General features: G+C 34.9%; 1 protein-coding gene across 4 annotated transcripts; it reads left to right on the forward strand.

Annotated features, from left to right (window-relative positions):
* Positions 1-1,459: 1,459 nt before the first annotated feature.
* On the forward strand, positions 1,460-26,280 carry LOC134846392 (tubulin polyglutamylase ttll6-like; the record flags this gene model as incomplete). 4 transcript variants are annotated; one of them, XM_063863747.1, is given in 12 exon segments in its annotated part: positions 1,460-1,578; positions 8,778-8,908; positions 9,342-9,498; positions 9,749-9,892; positions 10,662-10,676; positions 13,119-13,358; positions 13,916-14,166; positions 14,568-14,955; positions 16,804-17,043; positions 20,143-20,497; positions 20,834-21,026; positions 25,944-26,280. In XM_063863747.1, coding segments are annotated over 12 exon segments (2,285 nt in total), but the record flags the coding sequence as incomplete, so codon positions are not given.
* Between the last annotated feature and the right edge of the window lie 367 nt (positions 26,281-26,647).

Raw genomic sequence — 26,647 nt, forward strand, 5'->3', positions numbered from 1 at the left:
GTGGGAAGGATCTAAGGCGTAAGGTCCGTTTTTATTTTTTTTGAAAACTTTCGAAACAAATTGTGAATTTTTAAAAAAATTTGTCTTTCTTTTCGAGTTTCTTTTTAATTTACATGTGAACGTGGGGGTTGTGCTGGAATGTTGTTTCAAAGATTTGCTGGACCTAGTTCACTATGGTGATTTATGTATATATGTGCAGCCTTGTCGCTTACTTACAGCTCACAAAAATGATATATATTTCACAGTAGCGTGTTTTAAAATACTCATTTTTTTGCTCGAGCTTCGAGGTTTCAATTTGCGGAATAAAATAGTCTAATTTGAGATCAAATCGTCAAATTTTTCTTTTGACAAAAAATCTCAATAGTTAAATTTTATTCACAATGGTTTCTGGTTGTCTGTTTGCTTTTTTGAAAGACTTTGTATCACTTGCAAGAGCCAGTATATTTTCAATCGGGAACTAGACTTTTCCCTTAAACAACTTTTACAAATCTGTTAGAAGTTGACTTAGCTTTATTAAGGAATACAAGGTTTGGGGATAAAATTCCGGCCGTAGTTTGTTATACATCAAATTTTAAAACATGCATGAATAATTTTTAAAAATGCTGCTATTTAACATTTAACTAGAGACGTCAGAAAGATGTTGTTAGTGTCAAAACATCCCCGTAATTCCCTAAGCAATTTGAATTTTTGTACTTAAATAAATTCGTTAGGAAGATGAGGATCTAACCAAGGTCTTCAAATAGGCTTCAATTCACATAAAACTAATACAAAAAGCTACTCAACTTCGAAAAAAATGTCTTAAAAAAAATAGCTGAGTTTTCAGTCATTTTCGGTCTAAGAGCTTAACAAATTGTCAGGTCTTCTTTATCTGAAATTAAACATGCTTGAGGACCTTGCTTACATCCCTAGCTTCCCAAAGAATACATATAAGTCTGAAAGTTTAAATTTCTTTTGTTATATGGGTTTCTTGGCACTAACAGCAAATTTCTGACGCCCTCTAGTTAAATGGCCCAGCAACGCCTTAAAAACAATTTTTTTTTTCGGTATTTTCTCCTCCATACTCTATAATAAACAGTTCCATCCAACATATATCAAAATTTCAACCTCGAATCTCTTCTAGTTGTTTCGACTTTTTAGTTCTTTCGACTTTTTACAATTTTTCCTGCTTAATTTTCAAAGAAAAAATTTTGGCTTAATCTTTTTTATTGTTATATTTCCAATATCGTGTGATACAATGCATTAGTTGTTTTGCAAATGTTGCGAAGCTCCGCTTCGCCTCTGCAATTTTTTTTTCTGCGAAAGTTTTCAATCCGTTTTTTGGTTTCCAACCTAGTAGGAGTTCTTTTACACTTTTCCAACTTTCTGTTTGCTATGTTTCATATTATTGATCCCTGTTATTGTAGCTCTATTTTGCTGCAAGATAATTTTTTTTGTCAAATTTGATCATTTTGTTTTTCAGTTCGCCGTTCGTGTCGTCGCTTCGGGATGCGAGAAGTGGGCGATGATGAAGACTGGATGCTCTACTGGTGTGACACTTCAGTCTCTCTCCAGAGGGTCATGGAGATGAAGAAATACCAGGTAGTCCAGATGAGATACGATTAAGAAAATGAATCGATGCCAAAAATTGCTTTGTCCGAAATTGGCTCTTATTGCAAAAGTCATCATGAAAGATAATAGTAAATTTATGAATTTTAGTTCTGGAAACCCATCAATAGTTATGTTTTTAAATCCTTCAATCCTACAGATGCTTGAGGCTCTAAATTCTACAATAGGTTTTAGAAGTTAATTTTGGCGACAAAAGTTCAGAGTTTTTTTTATATCGATTTTTGAAAGTAATTTTACTGTATCTGTAATTGCGTTTTTGTCGTTACAAAAATTTAACTGAAATCTTCCGTAATGATTTGAAACCTCTTGACGACACCAAGCTCGGTTATTTTGGCAGTGATCTGCATTTTAAGAAAATGTTCCCTGGAACCAACATATTTTGCACAGAATTCATCAAAATTTCGAAATTCTTTTCAGTCAAATTTATTATAGATTGTAGTGACAAACCAATAATAATAAATATGCGTTAAAACTAGTGTGCAATTATTTATCTCTTATCATCGGATTTCACGGACAATAAATAAATTGTGGGTATTTTTTTGTGCAGTCATCATTCTTCAGTCGATTCCTATGAGAAACTTCTCCAAAATGGGGACTGGCGTATTAACATGCGTGTCGATTAGCGTGCCCATGTAAATAATGTAATTTGAAGACGCGTTCTTTTACTTAAGAAAGTTTTCAAATTTGCAATTTTTTCAGCCCAAAACTCTTCAATTGCGCGAAAGTAGAATTGTTATTTCCCATACAAATCAAGTAGTTTTTGAAATTACTTGAAAATTTAGGCTAATTTGCCTTTCATCTCAATGCGCACCCAATTAGAGCAACTCTTGCATGAGAATAGGCACACATGCTAATCGCTAGGCCCCCTCTAAAATAATGCAGCATATGTATGTGGAGTTCAGAGGCGTGAAAACACAATTATAACAACGTAACGTTATAATAAACCCAGCTTGATGTCTTAATGCTAACAAAATGTTTTTTTTTTGCATTTCAAAATATTTTATTTACTGCCTTTTTTTAGCAAATAGCAGTCAAAAGATTTTAAAAAATAAACCCATAATTGAAGTTTCAGCTTTTTTTTAAACTTTTTTAATGCTCATAAGTTTACCAAATCCGATCAAGTTTTCCGTTTAAAATTTTGCTCAGCTTGATGTTGCGTTGTCTGCAGGATGAAAAATTTTCTCATGCGCATGTTTGCTTTTGAAGGGCGGGCTCAAAAAACTTCGAGTTTCAAAAGTGTATCATCGCTCGAACTTAATATGACCTCAATTTGTTTGTCGGCTAGCTTGCCATCCTATGCATTGTGATGTATCGTGTCTGTGTGGAACCTTTGGAAACTTAATTCAGATTTTTTTTAATATTAAAACACGGTCAAAAGTAATTTTTTCCATCTCAATTTTAATTTATTTTAACTCTAATTAGATTTTTTGGAGTGGGTGTTCAAAATGGGTGTCAATACTACCAAAAGTGAACTCTTTGGGTGGTGATTCCAAGTTTGCATTTCTCAAAAGTTGGAAATGCAAACTTGGAAGCCATGTTGTATTCTAAGATATCACGATCCTGTAAGCGATGCACGAGTTTCAAAGCTGAACTTCACCCAAGCTTTGTAATTCTAATGGGATCAAGTTCTTGTATTAAATTGAACAGCGTAGATCCTCTGTGTTTTATAGAGAATCTTTTTTTTCTTTTTTTTTGATGAATTGTTATTTGGATCGGTATTTGAATCGCCTTTTCCCGTTGAATTGGTATTTGGAAGGGGAGGGACCGTATATAAATACTTGGCTTTTAAGCGAAAAATTTCTTCTTTGAAATTGACTCAAATCCAAATACAAAATTTTTTTTGTTCAAAATTGCTCATATAACTGATTTTTTTTTGAAATTTTGAGCATCATTGATGAACTCTTAGAAATTTTTTTTTGTTTTGGTGATTTTTCAAAAAAAAGACCAAAATTAGCGGACAATTAAGCTGACATGCTAAAATCATTGATATTTGTTCAACTTCTTTCAACTCGCAAAAAGAAACATTATAAAACGTTGACTGATTTTCAAACTATTTTTAATATTCTGTCAACTTTTATCAAAGCAGTGTTAAGAGTCTACTTAGGCAAAATAATCAGGCAAATTAGTGTAATTGGCATCAAAGCTGCCACAAGGAAAAACATCGGCAAATTGTTTTCAAATTATGCTTTTGCAAAAAAGTCTTTTCTTCGGTTGCAATACCCTCACTCGTCACTCACCGCAAAGGTAAAAAGTTAAGTGGGTAATTAAGACGAATGGTCATAAGTTGGAATGGTTTGAGTGGAAAAAGTTTTTCTTGAAATTTTTCAAAAAATAAGTAGTGAAGCAACATCCTTAGAGAGTGCGCATTTTTGAGCATTATATTTTTTATTTTCTACTCTTTTATTGGGACTAAAAGGTTTTTGCTTATGCTTTATCGACTTAGAGGCTTTTTTGAGTCATTGGAGGAGTAAGAAAGTTTTGTTTAATTAGTTCAAGGTGGAACTTAGAATTTTTTGAATTTTAAAACTGTTCTAATAAAATCAGTTTTTATCGGCGCAACGTGTGTCTACTAAAACAGTCAGCTTTCTTATCACTTTATAAGTTTTGCTTTGATGTTTTTAATAGTTATGTATCTTTATCCGTGGCATATCTTCATGAAAGGAGTTTTTCTTCAAGACAAACTCAAGGCGAGTTTTGGAAAGTTTTTGGTAGACTAACTTTTTTGATTAGTTTTTTGATTTTCCTTTAATCTCTGTTTTTATTGATCAGTTTGCCCTGCTATGTTTGGGTTTTATCGCATGTAGGGCGATGTTTTGCTTTGCTTCTGTTTGTAAAGTTTCTTAAGTTGCAGTTATTGCATTTCCAACATTTATGATATTGTTGCTATTTTCATATTTTTTTTGCAAAAAAGAAATCGGAAGTTTTTTGCTCAATTTTTCGGTTCATATTTAAATAGTGAGAGACATTCATTTTTCTATTAAAAGTGGTGCGAAGGTCTGCTTCGCCTCTGTATTTAAAAAAAGGCTCTCGTTTCCGAATTTCTTGAACTTATTGACCTCTCGATTGCTGCCTCTACTAACTGCGCCATGTCTCTATAGCATCAATAACACCAGCAGGGCAGGATGGAGGCTTTTCCGGAAGTTGACATCTAACTGAACCCATGCAGCAGTAACCAGTGAATAAGTCCAAGAAGATTTCAGTTTGTAAGCTGCAAACTGAACCCTTAATAATGGATATGAAATAATTGGTGGAACTCAAAATCGTGTAAGCAATGAGTTCAACTCAGCTCAAAACTTGGAAATGCAAACTTGGAAGCCATGTTGTACTCTAAGATATAGCGATCCTGTAAGCGATGCACGAGTTTTAAAGCTGAATTTCGTCCAAGCTTTGAAACTCTAATGGGATCAAGTTCTTGTATTAAATTGAACAGCGTAGATCCTCTGTGTTTTACAGAGAACTTTTTTTTTGTTGAATTGTTATTTGGATCGGTATTTGAATCGCCTTTTTCCGTTGAATTGGTATTTGGATAATATACTATGAGCTCAAATCAATTGTTTAAATGATTACTGGTATGCAGTTTAATCAAAGATCGAAACGAAAACTTCAAAAGTTCTTGTCAGCTTGAATCGCTCCCCTTAACGTGCTTCATATGCCGAATTCTGTTAACAGTTTTTAAACGAAAAATCAGCCACTACCGAATTGCAATACCCGTGCTGTGCTGTTTACAAGATATGATTCAAAAATTTTGAAATTTACTATGGTTCGAGCTGGTGTTGCTGTTCGATAGTGTTTACTTGATTTTTCTCTACTTGATATCAATTTTCATGCACTCGATCTTTTTCAAGACACCAACCTTTTTTCAGTTCTTTCAGTTCTTATAATACTGTTTCCAGTCATGCAGGTGTCCGTAATCCGCTTAAAGCGACCTTAATTGAAACAAAATTTCCTTTTGCTTATATATTTACCACTTTTTGAAACGAGCGCACTGAATAATTTCTAACATATCAGGGTGGGAATAAGTAGTGAAATTTGAAATTTATTATTTTGTTGACTCCCTCCCTGGACCTTCAAATTAGAATGCTGATTTTTCATTTTGTCACCACTATTGTTTCTCAAACTTCATGAATGGATGATTAATAATAGAAGCCAGTCTTTTTGACTGCAATTTGGTTATAAAACGTTCTAACCGTTTATAAAGCATCAAATATGAAAATTGTTATGACAAAAAACCTTCTTTCAGTTCATTTTCAATGCAGCATTATGTTATTTAGACGACACTTGCTTGTCGAATAAACAAACCAAAAAAAACTTAAAAACTGGATAATGGCAACATTCGAAAAGATAATGGCAACATTCAAAAAATACATTCAATATGACTTGTGAATTGCTCAAACGTTGGACAGTTTTGAAAATAATCGAAGAGCAAAATGGTTTAAGTATTATATACGATATAACAGCAGCAGTCTTTTTAATTGCTTCTTAAGCTATCTACTTTTAAAGTAAAAATTTGTACCAAAAGATTGAAGATGTATTTTGAGTTCTAAAGAGAAATCTTGAACGGATATACAAATGTACATACATATTTTTTATGCAGCAAAAGATACCATACATTCATGTGGTGTACCTTAATTGGCGCTTTGTAGTTGACTGAATCTTATTTCTTAAACCTAGGTTTTTCGACGCATATGTTTTCTCATTACAATTTTTGCTGGATAATTTCAGATTGCTTATTTCAGTCAATCCTTCAGTACTCATGAAAAAATCGTAGTTTACAAAAAAAGAATTTCCTATATTGGTTTTATATAATTGTATAATTTATCATATAAACCTGGCAATCTCGTATAATCGTATATTTTTATGTCGTATAACGGTTTTTATATAACTTATCATATAACCGTACATTTGCCCAAAGCGGTTAACAAACTGTAAGATAACCAACGATTACTCTCACGCGCGCGGTGATCAAAGATTTATGAGCATGTCACTTAAATGGTAAAACTTGAGTTTAACAGTTTGCTTCCTCGCAAAAGTGGAAAAAGTCAAAAAATGCGAAAAAGAATCAATATAGCTTGATTACACAAGCTAAGCTTGTGTGATAAAAACGAACTCTCTTTTTTTCTAACCTAAGTCGCAAATATTAGTGCTCTTTTTGAAAATGCTCTTTTGTTGCAGTATATGCATAAGATCAATAACCAGCGATTAAGTACAGCCAAGGATATTTGCTAAGGATATTAACGCAGACTATTATATTACAAATAGCACTTTAGCTTTAAGGCATCATGGATCTATAGCGTAGAGGTAGGGAAGGAGACCAGCAGCAAAATAAGAGGGTTCGAATTTTGACAGGGTCAGATGTTTTTAATGAAATTTTTCGTAAACTAGTTAAGATTCGTCCGCTCTATAAATTGAGGCATGTTATTTGGTACCTTTTTTTTCAAATTGACTGGTACTGCTAGAGCGTCATAATTGGCTTGCATCACTTAGCAAATATGTAGACTCATAATTGGCGTGCGTCACTTTTGAAATTTTGTAGACTCAAAATTTTACCCATTCGGATTGTATATCAGGGCCAAGCACTGATTGTTTGGACTGCACTTAAGGCCAAATTCAAAAAAATTTTAGTTGAAAAATTGACGAAGTAATTGAAAAAAAGGAAAAATTTTTTTTCATTTTTTCAATTTATCCCCCCCCCGCACGCTAATGGAAATTACAAAGGGTTGTTGTATTTAGCGTCTTTTATTCTAATAATAAGACCAAACGACTTGCCTCACTTCAATTTTCAAGCATCAACCCGCCTCTTGTGAGTGTTATACGAACGCAAAATATCACGCGTTAGTTATTTCAAATTGGTCAAATTTGGTTATTTCAAAGACCCATAACCTTAAAAAAAAACTTCTCGTATATCAGGGTAAATCCCTGAATGTTCGTAAGGAATTTTCAGGCCAATTAAATTTTTTGTTGTTGTTAAAAAATTGACTAAATAATCAAAAAAAAACAACATTTTTTTTCATTATTTAATCCTCTACCAACTAATATGTACTACAAAGGGATGTATTTGGCGTCTATTCTACTGAGACCAAGTGGTTCGCCTCAATTCATGTCTGAACGCATAATCCGCCGCTTACTTGTGTTGTAAGAACGCAATAACTTGCGAATTTGTTATGCCAAATTGGCCAAATTAGCAGTTTTCAAACCGCCATGTTTTTTTTAATTACAACAGGTGAAGTTTGTTTTTGTTCCTATTTTTGAAAATCGTGACGGAATATTTGTGCTTTGGGTGTTTTTTTCTCCAAACAAATTTCGACTTTTAACTAGGAATTTTTCTATATCATCCAATAGGTATCATTGTCGAGCTCAAATTTAAAAAGATTTTTCACCTGTGATTGTTTTTCGTAAAGTTACTGAGTTAAAATATAGTCAATGTAGCCAAATATCTTGTGCTATAAACGCCCAAACGGAGATTTAAACCCTCTTAGAAATCCTTCCAAATTGAATTCCAGGCAATGCTATTTGGTGTCATTAAAACTTTGCTATTCGCAAAATATATCACTTTGTAGCTTTCATAAATAGCGTGTGGGTGGACGGTTTTCAAAAAAATTTTGAATTTTTTTTGTGGAAAACTTCAACTAGCGAACACTACTCAATAGAGTTTCAAATAAATGGGAATATTCAGGGCTTTGCCTTGATACCATAAGTCTCGTTACTTTTGAGCTTTGGATAACAATAAATTTCAGATGGTATAAAAAACCGTCTAAAAGCTTGATTAAACATTCGAAAATTGACTGAGAAAAAACCTGCCTACGCATATATTCCGTTTTCTTCTAAAGTCGGAACTATAATAAAGCATTGAAGAAATTCGACAAAAATTGCTGTGTAGTGATAAAAAAATTTTCTAAAGATGTTTTTAGATATTCTCAGACAATCCATGGTGTTTTTTAATCATATTTCGATTAGGTTCTGGGTTTTTGTTTCAATTTGATCCAATTTTATTATCCAGCTTAGAGTAAGGCTCAAGAGGCAGTCTGACCATTGTTTTTTTTTTCCGACTCCATGATAATACTCAGACTAAAAACGTGCGTTTTAGCGTTTCAAAGGTTTAAATTGTTCATCTAAATTGTTTAAATTGTTCTAAAGGGATAAAGAAATATAAAGAGGTTATTTGTTGTCTTTAGAAAATCAACCATTTCCCGGGCATGGCCGAGATCTGTCGGAAGGATCTGCTTGCCAGGAACATGAACAGGATGGTGAAGCTCTTCCCCAAAGACTATGCCATCTTCCCCAAGTCATGGTGTCTACCAGCCGAGTAAGTACCCCCGGTACAGTTACTGTCTACTGACTAGCCAAAACAGAAGTTCACTCGTAATAAAAACAACCTTTGTTTTCTTGGATAAGTAGAGAATGAAAACTTTGTTGTTATTTCGAAAACCGATTATTAATCTGCAATTCATGTTTGGATTGCTGCTGAACATGTGCTTTTTCCTTAAAAATAGTTACTCGATACCGTTTAAATGTTAAATTTCATTATGAAAAGAACGATTTTTAGCCTGTTTATGGAACATTTTACATGGAGTAAAAATGAGTTTTAGGCTGCTTATGGAACATTTTACATGGAGCAACTTTTAAAGGATCGGATTAAATTTTTAAGTATTTTCATTCAGTATTTTCTTTTATTTTCTGACCTTTTTTTGAGATTCAATTTGCTAGATATCATGATCATTTCAAAATTATTGTTCCAGTTTTGGTGACTTCCAAGCCTACACTAGACAGAAAAAGAACAAGACGTTTATTTTGAAGCCAGAGTCCGGCAGCCAAGGAAAAGGCATATGGATCTGCAAGAACGCCAAGGATATCAAACCCAACGAACATGCCGTCTGCCAGCAATATGTATCCAAGGTACATCAAAGACTATCAAAGGAAAGAGGTCTACCATCAAGGGAAAAGACCATCAGGGCCTTACATTCTACTCGTATAACCACCCCACCAATGATTAAAGAGTATTCACACCGTGCCTTTTGTGCCTTTTGACAAGTTTAAGGGTCAATTAGTAAAATTTGGATGTCGAAAATGGAAGCAAAAATCCAGCATGCTAATTTTGTGCCAATCCTACTTTATTATTTCTACTCGGTATCAAGAACTGTTTTAGCCCCTTTTGGTCGACGGGTTCAAGTTTGACCTCAGAATCTACATATGTGTGACTTCGTGTGATCCCCTGAGGATATACGTATGGAGAGATGGACTTGCTAGATTTGCCACTGTCAAATACGTCGACCCCACATCCCAAAATGCCGTAAGTTTGACTGACCCATTGTTTTCCGCGACTCTGATCGTTGCTTCTCTCTTGCCAACCAAACTGCATTCAAAAATTTATGTTATCTGAAATAATAATCGAAAAAGCCGCATAATTATTCAATACTAACCACAATCAATATATTCTCTTACTTTTTGGAATCATGAAAGCTTGTTTGCTAAACGAAAAACATAGGCGATGGAATCGTTTGCAAAAAGAAAGAAAAATCAGATTTTTTTCCTCAAAATTTTGTAATCAAATAAAATCATATTACTGATAGCTTAAGGCATAAAGCTCCATTCGCTGATTTGTTTTAACTTATAAGAATCAAATGAAAAAAAATTAATTCTTAAATCGTTGAAAAAAAAATATTTAAAAAAATTTCAGGAAATAATTTGGGAAAATGTTTTCGAAACTCAGTTACCCGCTCCAATACAGGAATAAATCAAAATAGAATACCTTTTAATTAAAATAAAATTTGCTTAAATCAGAAGAAAATTTCAAGGAAATTTAGATAGAAAATTGGCAAACAAACGATAGCCCGAATCAGGCAGAAAAAAAATGTAGCAGGAACTGCTAATAAAACTGACAATTTTTGTGAACAAATTTTCAATGCGAGAGTTATCGTCTAGTACCCGATTGTAATGCCCTTGCTAGGTTCAGAAGATTAACTGTATATATGATCTCAGCTAATAAAAAAGTGTACCAGTTTTTTAATTTTTTTAATAGATTTTTTTATTAAATTATTGAAAAATATTTATTTTTGCAGCGCTTAGAGACTGAGGTAAGTGTTCTCGCAATTCTTTGAGTTTCTCTCGCAGTTCTTTGAGGTTCTGCATGCAATAACAGCTATTAGAGCATCGCAAGTCGTGGCATAATATGGTGACATTGCCAGTCTTATTTAAATTAGGTGTACCGTAAGTAATGTGTACCTGGGTAAAGTGTACCCGGTCGCCGTGCATAATGTACCGAGCTAAAGTCTTTGAAAATCTTGCATTTTCAAATTTTGTATGAGACTGGGCATCTAAATATTTTCTATAATATTGTATTTTCAAAAGCAACGCTTGAGTTATAACACGAGCCCGCTTTTTCCTGATGTAAATCGCATGTTTCTCTGAACTTTTTTTCTTCTGTTTTTCGCTCAGTTTTGATTACCTCAAACAAAACTCGTGTCGAATTTGGTATCATATCAAAGCTCTCTTTGTCGTAATTTAAATTCCAAAAATGATGATCATGTCGAAATTTGATATCCTGAACGTAATTTTTGATGACACCCAAAAATGTGAAATATGTAGAAATCAAATTTAAAATTTATTTTCTGTTTTTCTGGGTTTTTTCATTAGAAAATGTAGTCGAAACAATCTTTGCCACTTGCGCAGCACAGCAGCTGACCATCCCTGCCTAGTTTTTTGTACGGTGTAGTATCTTTTTGGATAGGATTTTAAAAAGCAGACAAATGTTCACTCGCTTAAAGCACATTCATTGTCGCTCGTATTTCTGGTAAATCTGCATGGCACCGGGCAATTGATAGACCAAGTGAACTTTCTCCGCCTTAAAACTTTTTTTCGAACTTTGTAATTTAGAAACTCTTTTTTATGTAAATGCTTATGTTAATCGACAGAAAAATAAGCCGAATAACTCAATTTGGGAATAACTATTTTCGAACAATTGAACGATCACCCCTCCCCACAATCTGGTATAGGGTACAAAGTTCAATTGATTACTGGAACAATTTAATGTTTTTTCAGTCAATCAGAAACGAGCAGTTTAAGCGAAACGAAACGCGAAAATTAATCGCGTTTATTTTTTTGCCCAACTCGTTCCCTAAAATTCTAGTTGTTTTTTTTAAGTAAAAGCGATTGAATTTATTAAAAAATGCAAGGGGGTGAAGGACGCATCTTTTCATTGCGAGGCATTACTTTGGAGACTTATTTTCTCAAAGCATGTGCACGGAGTTCGTGTACTTATAAGCACAAAAGTGTGCTATGGAAAAATAACACTCCTAGGTCTCGTAATGCTTAAACACCCAAAGTTTTCCTCTTTTGGTTTTATTTTCCGGCATCCAATCGAGCCTACAGCTGTTCTAATGGCGCCTTTCGAGTCAATATATTTTAATGTTGAAATGTTTAGAGGAAGCGCGCGCCGAAAAAACGCAATTTTTCTATTTATCCTGTTTTTTCAAAGTTTTCCTGTGGAGAAAAGAATTTTGTCAAAACCCTGTCGATACATGTTGTTTTAAGAGAACTCGGAAAATCAATGTTGGTCGATTTAAAAAATATCATCAAAATAGTGTTTTTATGGTGTTTCAGGAGAGCTCGGAAAATCGATCTAAAAAGATCATCGAAAATCGTTCCCCTCGAGAAAATCCTAGCTCCGCCTCTTGGTAGACGAAACAAAACAACTATCTTCCTTCCATAATAGCGCCGCTAAAACCAAGAAAATATAAACAGTTCCGTGCACAATTTTGACCGCGATTGCTTAGTTTTCTCAGTTTTTCAAATCTTATGAAAACAACTATTAAGATTGGTGAATTTCCAGGATGATTTTAAGGAATTTTTGCGGGGAATTTTTTGATGATTCTTAAAAATAGTGCATAGGTAGAAGAAGTGCGTAGTCTTGTGTTTTTGCGTTATTTTTACACAAGCATAGCTTGTGTTATAGTATGAACTTGCTTTTCCCAACCTAAGTCGCAAATATTGGTGCGATGCAATTGTTGCGACAAAGTGTATTCATTTTGAAAGTGTTCATTTGGATCCAGCTATTCAGTACAGCCAATGCTAAGGATATTAACACAGAATATTATATTACAAATAGCACTTTAGCTTCAATGTATCATGGTTCTGCAGCGTAGAGGTAGGGAAGGAGACTAGCAGCTAAATAAGAGGGTTCGAAACTGGGCAGTGTCGGATGTTTTTAATGAACTTTTTTGTATACTAGTTAGAATATATCCTCGCTATAAAATGAGGCATGCTATTTGGTAAATTTCTTTTCAAATTGACTGATACTGCTAATGCATCATAATTGGCTTGCGTCACTCAGCAATTTTGTTGACTCATAATTGGCGTGCGCCACTTAAGAAATTTTGTTGACTCAAAGTTTTACTCATTCAGTTTTTCCCAGTAACGTTGTCGGTCATGTTTTTGCTTGTGTATGCGAAGTGCAACTTTGCCTCTGTGTCAATATTGCTGACGTAGTAGTTCTCAAATATGACATTCTTTTTGTGTAGGATGAAGTCTTCATGCACTTGACAAACTATGCTATCAACAAGACTTCGAAGGAATTCATCAGAGACGAGGAGCACGGGAGTAAGCGCAGACTGAGCACCCTCTACCGGCAGATGCAGGAGCAGGGAGTGGATGTGGACAAACTGAAGAACGACATCAATGACGTCATGATCAAGACCCTGATTGCGGCACATCCCGTGCTCAAACACAACTACAGGACATGCTTCGCCAACCACATCAAGGTCAGCTTACAGTCTCTTCCGATTTCAAAATCTGTAGATACAATTGTTATAGAGACAGCTAAATTTGAATTTCACTAAGTTAACTGAACGTTTTGAAATTTCTGAACGTTTTGCTCTTAATTTGAAGTCATCCCTTAAGGGTTGTATAATACGTTTGAAATATACGTTCAAAACAGGGGCGGATTTAGGGGTGGGGGCAGAAAGTGCCCAAAAACGGCTTTTTGACCTGTTTTTTCAAAAATTTCCAAAACAGCGTCTTTTTACTGCATTAGGAGAGCTCCGAAAATCAATTTGGTCGACCTAAAAAAAAGTCGAAAATTTTTTGAAAATCCGTCCCTCCCTCGAGAAAACCCTGTATTCGCCCCTGGTTCAAAAATTATAAGATTTTATTTTGACAAGTTTTAAAACATCTGTCAAATCGAATTTCTAGGACACGCAACAAGTAAAAAAAGATTTGTCAAGTAAACTTGAAAGACACCAGAACAACTTCTCGGCATCATGTACTTTTTCGACTATAGATTCAATTAAGATCTAAACGTGACTGCTGGTGTTTTCAGGGCAGTGCGTGTTTTGAGATCCTTGGCTTCGACGTGCTTCTGGATCGGAAGATGCGTCCGATAGTGCTGGAAGTGAATCACTCGCCCTCCTTCTCCACCGACTCCCAGCTGGACCGGGAGCTGAAGGACAACCTGGTGCTGGACACCCTGGGACTGCTCAACTTCTCCGCTTCAGACCGGAAAAGGTGCCAGGAGGAAGAGAGGAGGAGGGTACAAGACAGACTTCTTAAGACTAAGAGCAGGGACTCCAGGTCTGTTGAATTGTCATAATTAATAGCGCTGAAACCCAATATTTTTACTTACCGACACCTTTTGTAGCTTTCAATTTCTGATTCCAATTATCTACTTTTTCTTTTTACTTCTTATTGAAGAAAAAACTCAAGAAAAGATCGAGAAACAATGAATAGTGAATAATTTTTTCTTTAGTTAATATCTTCAATTACTTTTTTTTATCAAGGGCCAGCATCTTAAGGGCCTTGTCCCTACGTTGTTCCTAGCCGGGCAAAAGTTTATTGATTATAAAAATGAATTGCTGTGAATATCATTGATATTGGCCGCTGGAATTTTTTAATTTAATTTGTTATAAATTATTTCTCCTGATTTGAAACAAAATGATTAGAACTTATTACAGTTAATAGTGGATTCCCTTTAGGAAGCAAGAGCTAGACGAGCTCCTGGAGACGACTACGCAACAGATGGTAAAGTACGAGTTGGAGCATAGTTCGGGATACTACCGCATCTACCCGCCCTTGCCTGACAGCGGACTGCAGGAGAGCAAGTACCTCAAATTCTTCGAGCACAGTGGGACCCTCTTCTCCGAAACAGTGGCCAGCAAGGCGAGAGGGGAGGCCGCCCGGCAACTTAGGGAAGACCTCAAGAGCAAGGTCGACACCAGTCCTAGTCACAAGGACAAGAATAAACAGTCGGCACAGCATAAGTCAGATGGAAGTGTGCGGCCGGAAAGTCCGGCTGGGTTGACTAAGAAGAGGATTCTTCAAAGGCCGGTGTCCCAGAGACTACTGCAGGCAAAGAAACGAGATGTGGGTTTGCAATTTAAAAACAACCCCAAAGCAAAGTCACTAGACACTGCATGTATGCTGGCGGAACAAGAGCGCCCGACTAAGCTGAGATTTAACAACTGATAGATATGAAATGATATTAGATCACATGTAAAATAGATATAGTGTAGCTAGAGACTGTTACATGTCAGCAGTACATGTCAGATATCTTATACATTCATTAGCATTTTTTCAAACGAATTCAAAACATTTGATTTAAATTAGACATCCCGCAGAAACATGTAATGTTGACATGTAAAGATGTAACATGTAATTTGTACTCTTCAATAGTTGCTAGATGTCAGGAAATAGTTATATATCATCGCTTATTACTTACTGAATAAATAGTTCATCTTTACATGTATTTTGCATGCATCAGTGGCTCTAGGATCTAACAAACATTCCACCTTCAGTTAAGTATCTGCCAAAAATTTTAATTTTCACGCGCAGTTTTGTGTTACCGGAGTTTATTAAAGCAGGAAATATTGTGTATTTTTGCATGTAGTGCTGACATGTAACACTGTGGCTTAAACTAAGACTGCTAAGTAAGACTGTAACACTAAGGCTTGACCTCCAGATTTTATTGATAGTATCGGTAATATCCCAGTGAACAAATTATATAGATGTAAAAGTCACGATCTCTGACATAGTAATGGTATTATATCCTTACAACATCAGAAGTCATGAATTTACTACGTTTCAGTCGCTCACAGGAGTTTCATCGCTATTATGGCTTCTTAATATAACATTACTGTGAACTGCCTAAAGTTTTATTCGAAACCGAAATAACCCATAGTTCTGCGAGTATCTTAAGATCTCGCCAAACTTTCCAATTCCCTATTTAAAGTTAAATTCATCTTCCAATAAGGAATGATCAGAAACTTCTTTGTAGGTTTCTTTGCTCAAGCTGCATCCCATCATGGAGCACGTTGTTCACTCATCTACCTCTCCCGTCGCAATAGATTCCCAAAACTCCACCACTGCCACAGTTGGTACCAATACCAGTTGTGGCGATGGAACCCCCCAAAGTCCCTATTTTAAACCCGAATGGCCCTGTATAATAGTATCTCTCCAAAACGGGGGCTACTGGGCCCAAATGTCCCTCGGGCCCCTTCCCTCTGACGCCCCTGCTCGAAGTCGACGTCGAATCAAGTGGAGTGCCGTAGAGCACTATAGCAAACAGGTCTACAAAGCCACAACACAACTTAGTGCACCGATAGTGTGCTAATTGATTCACGTAGATATTTGACTCCGTCCCAAGTACCATCGGATTCGACTCCGGAATTAATTTTGCTGTTTGTAACAGTCGATGTCACAAATTCACGAAAACTGCTAACGTACTATTTTTAGTCATTCAAATCTGTTCCATTCTCAGTGAATCGATTGGTTCCAATTGATACCAATGCTTCTTGATTTCCGTCTGTCTGACTTCTCAATGAAACTGCTCCTTATCCTACAGCAATCAACAAAATGACTGAAAAACTGAATGCTTTTCTTGGACTGAAGAAAAAATGTGTTCTTTTAAAGATAATAAGTCAATAATTACTGTTCATTGCCGGAAATTCATTATTTCAACGATTGCACATCAAAGATTGGAAATGTTTTCGGCAAATTCGGGGCTAAGTACTCACTTTAGACCTCTAGAATTAGCTAAAACAACAACACCAACCAAACACACACACGTGGACAAATTGTAACTCACATTTTACCAAAAGTCTTCATTCTTCAGGCTCAGAGTAAAGTTTTCACGAGACTTTTAGAATGATGATGATTACATTGGTCGGCATTCGAAAAAAAAACATAATTAAATTTCAATCATCTCTGTTCCAGGGAGCACGATCTCAGTCCATCTCCAGGATCTCGAATGAGGTCACACCAGCTGGGGCAGCCGATACCATGGATACACGGACGCCCCTGGATATCTCTGAGGAAGATATTCTTGAGAGGCAGAGTGTGATGTTGCAGAGGGACAACTTAGTGAGGAGTCTGGGTGTTGTGGAGTTAGTGCACAGACTGCTCCAGTCCTCCCAGGCACCCACTGGATACCCGCCAGTGTTCAAAGACAAAGTGGTCAGTTCTTGTGTCGGTATTTTTAGTCTCTCGTGTAAAAAAAACTTCTTTAGGGAAATTTTGCATTCGAAAATTTCTTAACATTCTTATTTAAAATACTGATCGTTAACAATGCCTTAAGGTCACACTGATTTTGTCTTAGTTTTTTATTAAGTCAAGTTTTACAGACGAAGGTTTTCAGAATTTAATGGCACATCATTTAGTAACATCCTCAAAGAGAGTAAATAGTTAACAAATCAGTCTGGAAACCAAGACAAAACAAACTGGTAATAAGATTTTGGAACAATTAGTGTTTAATAACCTATTTAGGCTTATACTGAAACCACCATTCATGCGTAATAATAGGTGTCCAACCTTTTTACTCCTTAACATTTACCCTACCACATACATTTTCACGCGAAAGATTTTTTACCGCTCTTTAATTTAAAACTTTAAAGTATTTTACCCCTCAACCACTTTACTCCGCTTTAATCCTGTTTATCAAACACTCCTCGAGCTAAGTCTATGGAAATTGAAGCTTGCGAATTTTAAGGTAATAGTCTTACTTGCGTCCGAGAACAGACCAGATTAGGACTCAGTTTTGAGTATCAAAATAACCTTCTACTTCGATTATCAATGAATTCTATCTATAATTAATTAAACTGATTGGTTTGACAAATTTTCTTTCTTCTTCAGCATTACTCATAAGCAATGTTCTTAATTATGATAATTGGTTGTTTCTTTAAAATGTTTGCAAAGAAACATTACCGGCGTTGTCTCGAAAAGTAACATTTGTTTTGACCAACTTTTTTTTACAGATGTCTCCTTGCACCCTACCGGAAACTTCCTAAACGCAAAACCGCCAAAATCTCATAATAACTGCTAAATCATTAGAAAATTTGAGATTGATTTGCTTGAATCCTATTTTAAACAAAGCCGATAAACAACAAGGATATCCGTTTACTGTGCAAGTAGCACAGAATATTCCGACCATAGTCTTAAAAAATGCAAGATTTTTTTTTCAAATTAGTGTCGTTTTTGGCGTGTTGTGATAAAAGGAGCTGAACGAAAACCTAAAGATAGGGTTTATTTGACACTCATAGTAAAATAAGCAAAATGATAAACACTGTTTGGAGAAAAATGACTAGAAAAACGAAAAAGAGAACATCAAAAAAATTCGAAAAATTGTTGTTTAAATTTTTTTTGCAGTTTTTTGATTTTTTTAAATTAACACGAAAAACCAAAAATTTCAAAAATGTTGTTCAATTTTCGTAATTCAGTTTGAATGTCGTTCGAATCACGACTGTTAGAGCTTTCATAATATATCACTCAACTCTTTCCGATGATTATGTGTGGTAGCTGATTTTGCGTGGAAAAAAAGAAAAAAACTAAAACATACCCAAATACAAAGTTCCTCCCCTTTTTTCAAAAGTTCGGAACAACAAGGCTAGCCGGTTGTTGTGCAAAATGCACAGAAATTTCCGTCTATAGTCTTAAGAAATACATTTTTTTCTTCAAAGTAGTCTTTTTTTTCTTGTGGTATGAAAAAAAAATCTTAACGAAAAAGTAGAATTTAGAGAAATGCGACAGTCATAATCAAACTGACCTATCTGAAAATAGTTTTTTTTTTAAATGGCTAAATTTTTTTGTATTTTTGAACTTTCTGATTACCAAATTGGCTGTAAAAAGTCTCTGAAAGCTTACTTTACTCGACTAAAACTAAGTTGTTACGGCTTAATATAAGCTTAAATAAGCTATTGTAAGCCTGCACGCTCACCTTATTAGCTCGAAGTTTGACCAAAAATAAAAAATTTTAAACCGGTTTTTCTCGAAACTGAGAAAATCTTTCAATATTTTTTATGTCGTTCGATTTACAACTAGAAGGGTTTTAGTATGATTTATCACTCGACCCATTTTGATGATTTTTGTGGTACCTGATTTTTTTAGAATGGCTAAATTTTTTGTATTTTTGAAGTTTTCTGATTACCAAAATGGCTGTAAAAAGTCTCTGAAAGTTTACTTTACTCGACTAAAACTAAGTTTTTACGGCTTAATATAAGCTTAAATAAGCTATTGTAAGCCTGCACGCTCACCTTATTAGCTCGAAATTAGACCAAAAATAAACAAATTTGAACCGGTTTTTCTCGAAACTGAGAAAATCTTTCAATATTTTTATGTCGTTATAATTACGACTAAAAAGGTTTTAGTATGATTTATCACTCGACCCATTTTGATGATTTTTGTGGCACCTGAATTTGCAAGGAAAGTAAAAGGAAAAAAAGAAAAACTAAAACACATCCAAATACAAAGTTCCTCCGCATATTTCAAATGGTCGGAACCAAAAGAATTCTTTTTTTTTTTCAAATTGCCTGGTTGTTTGTTCATGATTTGATGAAAGTATCGATACGAAAGAATGGATTATTCGAGCCAGGCATATTCGTTTTTAATAATAATTTAGGCATATTTTGCAAATTTTATAGAAAAAAATATTTAAACCATTTCCTACATTTTTTTATGAAAGAAAATTTCTTTTATGAAATAAAGTATGTAATTCCCAAGAGGGTGCTAAAAACTTTTCGAAAGCTACTTTAACTTTGCCCTATTCATTAACCTTTTATGCTCATTAGCTTAATGTGCTCGAAATTAGGTTAAAAGGTTAAAATTTCAAAGCGAATCACCTTTGAATGGGCTTTAGTATGATCGGTCACTCGAACTATTCCGGCGATTATTTGTTGTATCTGATTTTGCACGGAAAAAAAAACAAAAAACAGTGATCGGAATAATGACTTTTTAGGCCGACATCAAAGATAGCGCCTTCTTAAAAATAATTTATTTCATGAATTTGACAACTGGATAAAATAATGTGGGAGTGAAAAGATTCGATTATGAACAGATTCTAGAATAAAACTATATGGAGTAAAACGGTGTACGGCAAAAAGTAGGCGGGGCAAAAACAGACCGAAAAAAGATAATAACCATAGATATTTGCGTTTTAAGTCAGAAACTGAGAAAAAATTGAAAAACTTTTGGGAAACAATAAACTTTTGAGAAACGATAGGTCTTAAAGATAGTCGTTTTTACAAAATATTTTCAATATTTCTGCAATTTGGATGCTTTTAGGAGTCCTTCCGTGAAAAGTACAACTTAGCCCAGTACGGAGTTGGGGGTCCCATCAGCGCTCATAGACCCCCGATGATGGCCACTGGAACCACCCAAATAGTCGCCAAAAACCTCCCAGCGCCCTCTTTGCCCCACAATTTGGCAGCCAGGGCCAAGCTGATGGCGTTCAACAAGCCACGTGGAACCAGTGTTGCCGGACACTATGACCGCATAGGGCACTCGGCCAGTTCAGAAGACATGATGAGACAACAACAGCAACATTACCAGCAGCATAATGGAGACAATGGATCCGGAGGCGCCAGTGGGCTCATGATCAAGACAAATCCATCAAACAACAGATTCATGCTCGAAGCTCGTTAGTGTACAAAGCGGTGTTTATCAGGGAGCGGGTGACGTGTAGGGGGTTTGATTTTATAATGATTCACTCGATCTTACCATTTAAATTTAAAGTTGATTTGAGCAGTATTGTCTTACGACAAATTGTCTCTTTTTAAAATTTTTCAGGTATTCACCGTTTTTGTTTATAAAAAGTAAAATGTACCGTCATTAAAATTCGTTAAAAATGACGTTAAATTGTGTAGTGACACGTAAAAGTTACTATAACGAATATTCTCGAAAGTATTAAAGTTTCAATTTCTCTAAGAACTTCATTTTTTGACTGATTTGCCAAATATTTCCTGAATTTTACCAGGTGGCCCATCACTAACTGGGGGAGCGAACTCTGCCTCCTACCAAAAGTACAATGTGGGCGGGGTCCAGAGTGGAGGCGGGGCTGCCCAGCTGGTGGCGAAGGGGGGAGGGGGCTTGACAGGGGGAGACATCATATCCGCTTCATTCCATGCACCCCACCATTCTAATAATATCAACAGAGGACCGGCCATCAAGTGAGTGAACCTGTGTTCGCGGGGAGGCGGAGGGTGGATGTTTTCCTGGCCATAGTTGCCGAATACCATAGTGAATACACTCAATGTGATCGGTTCATAAATGTTAGATTTATTAAAAGCATTTCCCCATAGTATGTTTGTGTTCTGTCTTTGTTCACCCTTCACTGTGAGAAAAAACAAACTGATACAAGGATAGCCGGTTACTGTGTTTTTTTCTGCGTTTTTCTGCATTTTGTGATAAAACTATCTGAACGAAAAAACATTATTTAGGCATATTTGAGAGTCATAGTAAAATAGGTCGATTGGAAAACAGTTTTTGAAGAAAATAACTAGAAAAGAGCTAAAAAATTTAAAGTTTCGAAATTTTTTTCATATTTCTTAGCAGAAAATTTTCAAGTTTTTGATTCCCAAAATTGCGCTAAAAACTCCAAAAACTACCTTTACTTGAGCAAAATTAAGTTTTCACGGCTGAAATTAGGCTTACATAAGCTATTGAAAACATACACGGTCACCTTATTAGCTCGAAATTAGACAAAAAAATCAAAAATTTCAAACTGATTTTTCTCGGCACTGTGAGTAAATTTCAAAATTTTTAAAACGTCGTTCGAATCACGACTGAAAAAACTTCAATAAGTGCTTCAATATGATATATCATTCGACCCATTCCGATGATTATTTGTGGTACCTGATTTTGCGTGGAAAACAAAAAGAAAAATACTAAAACACACCCGAATACAAAGTTCCTCCCCATTTTCAATGGTCGGAGTAAAAAAAGTAGCCTTGATACATGTTACGAGCTTGCCAATCACGAGACACGAACTGTTATGAAAACGCCTGACAGTTATCGCTAAGCTATTTCAAAGAATTTTCGATATACGAGAAAAATGTCAATTAAATTATTGGGACAAATTTGTGCCTACTGATTTGTATCAGCAAATTTACTGAATAACATGATAGCGAATCAAAAACAATTCTTGATTTTTCCAATCACTTCACTTATAATATTAAAGCCTTCTACGTTATTTGGAATTCCAAAAAAGTTCTTTCGTTTTCGAGAAAATATTTATGAGTTTTACCGTTTTTCAGACTAGATGACAGTAATTTACCTATGGCACGCGATTTTAAGTCGAATCCTCGATTAAATTCTCCAAAACTGTTAGAGTTTTTCACTTATTTTGATTTTTAATCATAAATCAATCGTGTTTTTCCTAAAAATGATACCGAAATAAGAAAAAGTTCTTATTTTGATTTTTTTTCAAGTTTTTCTCCATCTTTGATTGTTTTTTTTTATAACTTAGTGTAATTAAAAAGATTCAGTGCTTCAACAGATGCACAGCAACCAGTTAACCTTGCTTAAGATTAAAACTGTTTTGTCTTTATTATTTTGTATCTCGAATTGCAGTTTTTATATCTGGCCGACTGCAGGTCAAATTGTTCCGACCGCCGTTTTAGTTGCCAAAGCAAATTGATATATTTTAAAAAATTATTGATAGAAAAAGTAGCTTCAAAAGTTCATATCGTTCTGTTAATTTCTCGCCTTTCAATTTAATTTTCACACTAATGAGCCTGCGAGCGTTAGTGTATTAGTATGAACCTTCTTTTTTATTCCTTACTCGCAAATAAAAGAGTTCAGTGAAAGTGTTCATTTATATGGAAATTTTAATGTAGCATTGGAAATTGCATAGTATCTGTTGTCTGTTTTATTTTTGGCTAGTGTTTAAATTTAAATAAGAGTTCGTAGTGCGTGAGATTAATAATCTCTAGGTCGCAGTAGGCCGTAGGCTCGAATCCGAGACGTAGCTGAATTTTTACTAATTCGAGGCTTATCTCTACTTTTTTTGTTTTTGCACTTTATAGAGCTGCTTTTTGTCGTGTTTTCGCTAATGTCTGCGAAGCGCAGCTTCGCCTCCGTGTCAATTAATACTAAAATTCATATTTTTCACTTGAATGTTTTGGAAATTTAATTGAAGTGTAATTTCTCGTATTTTTTGCTGCAGCGTGCTGCAAATTTGAATTTTTAGCTGCATTTTGTTCGTTTTTCACAGAAACCTTTTAAATGGAAAATTAAAGGCTTAGACTTTGGCCATTCTGCTTTCCAATTAATTGGCAGAACCGTTAAAACGTTAAAAATTCACAAAACTGGAAATTTTCCAAGGATGCTGAATGGGATTTGATCGTATCGAAAATATAAAAGAAGAAAAAATAAAATAAAAAAAATTGTTCATCAAAAGCTGCAAAAATTTTTGTATTCATATAAAATACTAAAGTTTAGCCCATTCGCGCGAAAAAAATTGATGTAGCCTAGATTCTTTCATTACACCCGCGGATTAGCAAACATACTTTTATTTCGCGATTTTTTACTTTTTTTCAATTCAGCTCTTAATTGAAAGTGTATTGATGAGTTCGAGTTCATTCGAAAAAAGTACAGGTTTTTTATTTAAATTTATTAGATCAAATTTTTTTTTCACTAAAAGTTGAAATTCTTGACGCAATTAACTGAGATAGCTTGCAAATTATTCAATTTTTTTGGATCTACTTGATAACTTCCCCAATATGGTATCTGCTAATGAATCTCAAGCCCTGAAGAGAAGCGCGTAAGTAAGCTTCAGAGACTTTTTTGAGAATTTGCTGCATTGTGATTGGTCTATAATTCGACTAATTTAGCCTTCCTTATTTTCTCTTCTTAAAAGGGAAGAAATAGTTAGGTAGATCCTTATTTTTGTTTGACCGGTCTTTTAAAGAAGTAACAAGCAACGCTTGTGCAGTAGGATTCGTTCTTTTTTTGCAACCTAACTTGCAGTTTTTGTGCTCATTTTCTTTGTTTCGTTTCGCGCTTAGTTCAAACTGTATTTAGCGTTAAATTGTGTGTGCTTTCTTATTTCATTTCAATCTTTGCTGCCTGATTGTTTATCCGACCATTTGAAAAATGGGGAAGAACTTTGTATTCGGGTGTTTTAGTTTTTTCTTTTCTTTTTCTCATCAAAAATCAGGCACCTCAATTAATCACATCGGTATGGGTCAAATGATTTAACATATTAAAGCCTTTTCAATCCTCATTTGAACGGCAATTAACAATTTTGAAAAGTTGTCCCAGTGTCGAGAAATCGAGAAATATTTTTTTGAAGTTCTTAGCACCATTTTTAAAAAAAAAACACTTCAAAAGTCAAAACAATTTCTGCAAATTTTTTTTTTAATGTGAAAATATTTTTTGAAATGTTTTTTAGCCATTTTAGGACAAAAACCGTTGCACAATTTGCTTATTTCACAGTGACGGTCAATTATACTAAAATTTAAGGTTTTCTTTAAATCCTTCCATTAGACCACGCCCAAAATACGGTTGAAAGCAACTATCCTGAAGTCTGTTTGACCTAATGGTGTAGTGGACTGTCTAACTTTTGCCTTTTAATCATAAGTTAGTGAGGCCATCCGATCTCTAGCTTTTGCATGGTCTTTGAATAAAAATCGTACAAAGATTTTATTGCTTTCATGCACCGTTTTCAACGTTTCAGACCAAAAAAGAGCACTTTGTTTGACTTGTTCGGTGGATGAAAGCTTTCTTAAATTATTTCAGACAAAAAACTGGCAGGTACCTTCTAGCAATCAGAATGAACGTGATCCTAAATAATCTCGCCTGAATAAATCTTGCAATTTATCTGAAAATGTGCGAACTTCAGATTAAATGCAGCTTCCAGAATTCCTGTTTTTCTCTAAACTTTTGCGCTGAAGAGACTGTTATTCTTGCATCTCAAAAAATTTTATTCTTTGCACCCATGTACGGTTTGGCTTGCATCAAGGTGAATATCTGAATACTCTGACTGTTACGCTGTTACTGGCTTTGACAATCGGTTCAATAATAGAGTTCAGCTAGCTGCAATGGAGTTCAGCCAGCTCGCAGTGCAATTTATTTCAAATCCTAGTTGAAATATACTAAAGAAATACTAACAAAGTGTTGTTTTCATTGAATCAGGGTCAAAGCAATTCAAGGCACCCCTTGTAACCCACTAGAGGTGCACAATAGTCATGGGTTAGCGGTGGTAGTGCCCTACAGCAGGGCGGTATCAGCCAACTTAAAACCGACCAAGAATTCTTCAAACACCACAGTACTGCAGACAGCAGTTCGTATAAAAAGCGGGGGCAATTATAGAAACGCCCAATTGGCCAGAGAGAATTGTTTCGTGGTGCGAAACTCGGCAAAAACGAATTGACTTGAAAATGGTAATCGGTCGCATCATCGCAGTTCGACTATCCATAGTTGCATAGATTCACCCTCCGGAGCCACTCAGCATCGATTCATGTCATTTTTAGTCTGTTTTTCTGCTGGTTCTCAAACCGAGATTTTAACGCTAAAACTGGTATAATTATTAAGTCTAATGCATGGATGATTGCTGTCGGCAGCGGTTTTTTTTAGGTCGACCAAATTGATTTTCTGAGCCCTCCCAAATCACTATAAATACCATATTTATTTTGTTGAAATTTTCGGAAAGTTTTGACCAAAAACGCGTTTTTTTCCAAAAATGGATATCTCAAAATAGTACAAAGTGGGGACCCTTTGAGTCGGCAGGGTATCGAATCCCTGAGGGGGGGGGGGGGCATCTGCCTCTCCCCTCTAAATCCGCTGCTACATCTCTGTGTAATTTTGTCCAAAAAAAAAACGAAATTTAGAAGTTCATCGACGAATTGTTTGAAAATCATTCAATTCAAACAATTTCATGTAAATGCTTTTCCCTTTTTTATGATTTTTTATTTTAATCTTAGAGTCCTTGTTAACAATCACAAATCTATTTCTAAAACTGACTTAAATTTTATGAAGTGTTTTCCAGCCATCACATTTTATCCCTGCTCAGATTTTTAACTTAGATCAATTTTGTTTTGACCAGGTAGCTTTTTTTGTGTGCTAACTATCTGTGATGCTTTCAGATCCTTCCTCCGTCCGGACCTCAGGAGTCCAATGTTTCCGGGGAAGTACTAGAAGTCCTACCCAATCCCGGGACAGAATATTGCACCAAGAAATACATATCTTTCTTCCCAAGAGCAACTAACATATCAGAGACACGCAACACTGCTCAAAACTACCCCACTTCTTGCCAAAACCCAGAACTCAAACCATGAATTTTGAATTTTAATTTAATTACTACCGAGAAATATGTAAGCTATAGTCTAACTGCTAGCTTGTGAAGCTATAGAGTTGTCTTAAGTATTATGGAAACAAATATTGTCGATAATCATAATTAAATCAATTTATATTTTTACTCAACTACTTTTTTCTAATTATTTAATAGTAACCCAGCTTTTTTCTTTGCTTAAACTAGTCTTGCTTTTGTTTTCAGACTGAAATTTTCTGACTGAATTATCAATCTAATTCTTCTGTTTTTTTTTTCAACAATTTATCAATAATTAATTAGTTTTATGGCACATTAAGCTATTCAGTCTTCTCTCACAAGCTAAAAAAATAATCAAGAAAAATTGTTGATACTGTGTGTGAAAAAAAATCATAAAAATTTAAAACTTTTTCAGTTTTTTAAATTAGGCTAGTCGGAACATTTTGAGCTGCGTGCATAAAAACCTGCTACTCTTGTTCGAAAATTTAGTCGACTTTTGTTTAGATCACCCAAATTGATTTT

This window comes from Symsagittifera roscoffensis, chromosome 1 (assembly GCF_963678635.1).
Source record: "Symsagittifera roscoffensis chromosome 1, txSymRosc1.1, whole genome shotgun sequence".
Lineage (NCBI taxonomy): Eukaryota > Metazoa > Xenacoelomorpha > Acoela > Convolutidae > Symsagittifera > Symsagittifera roscoffensis.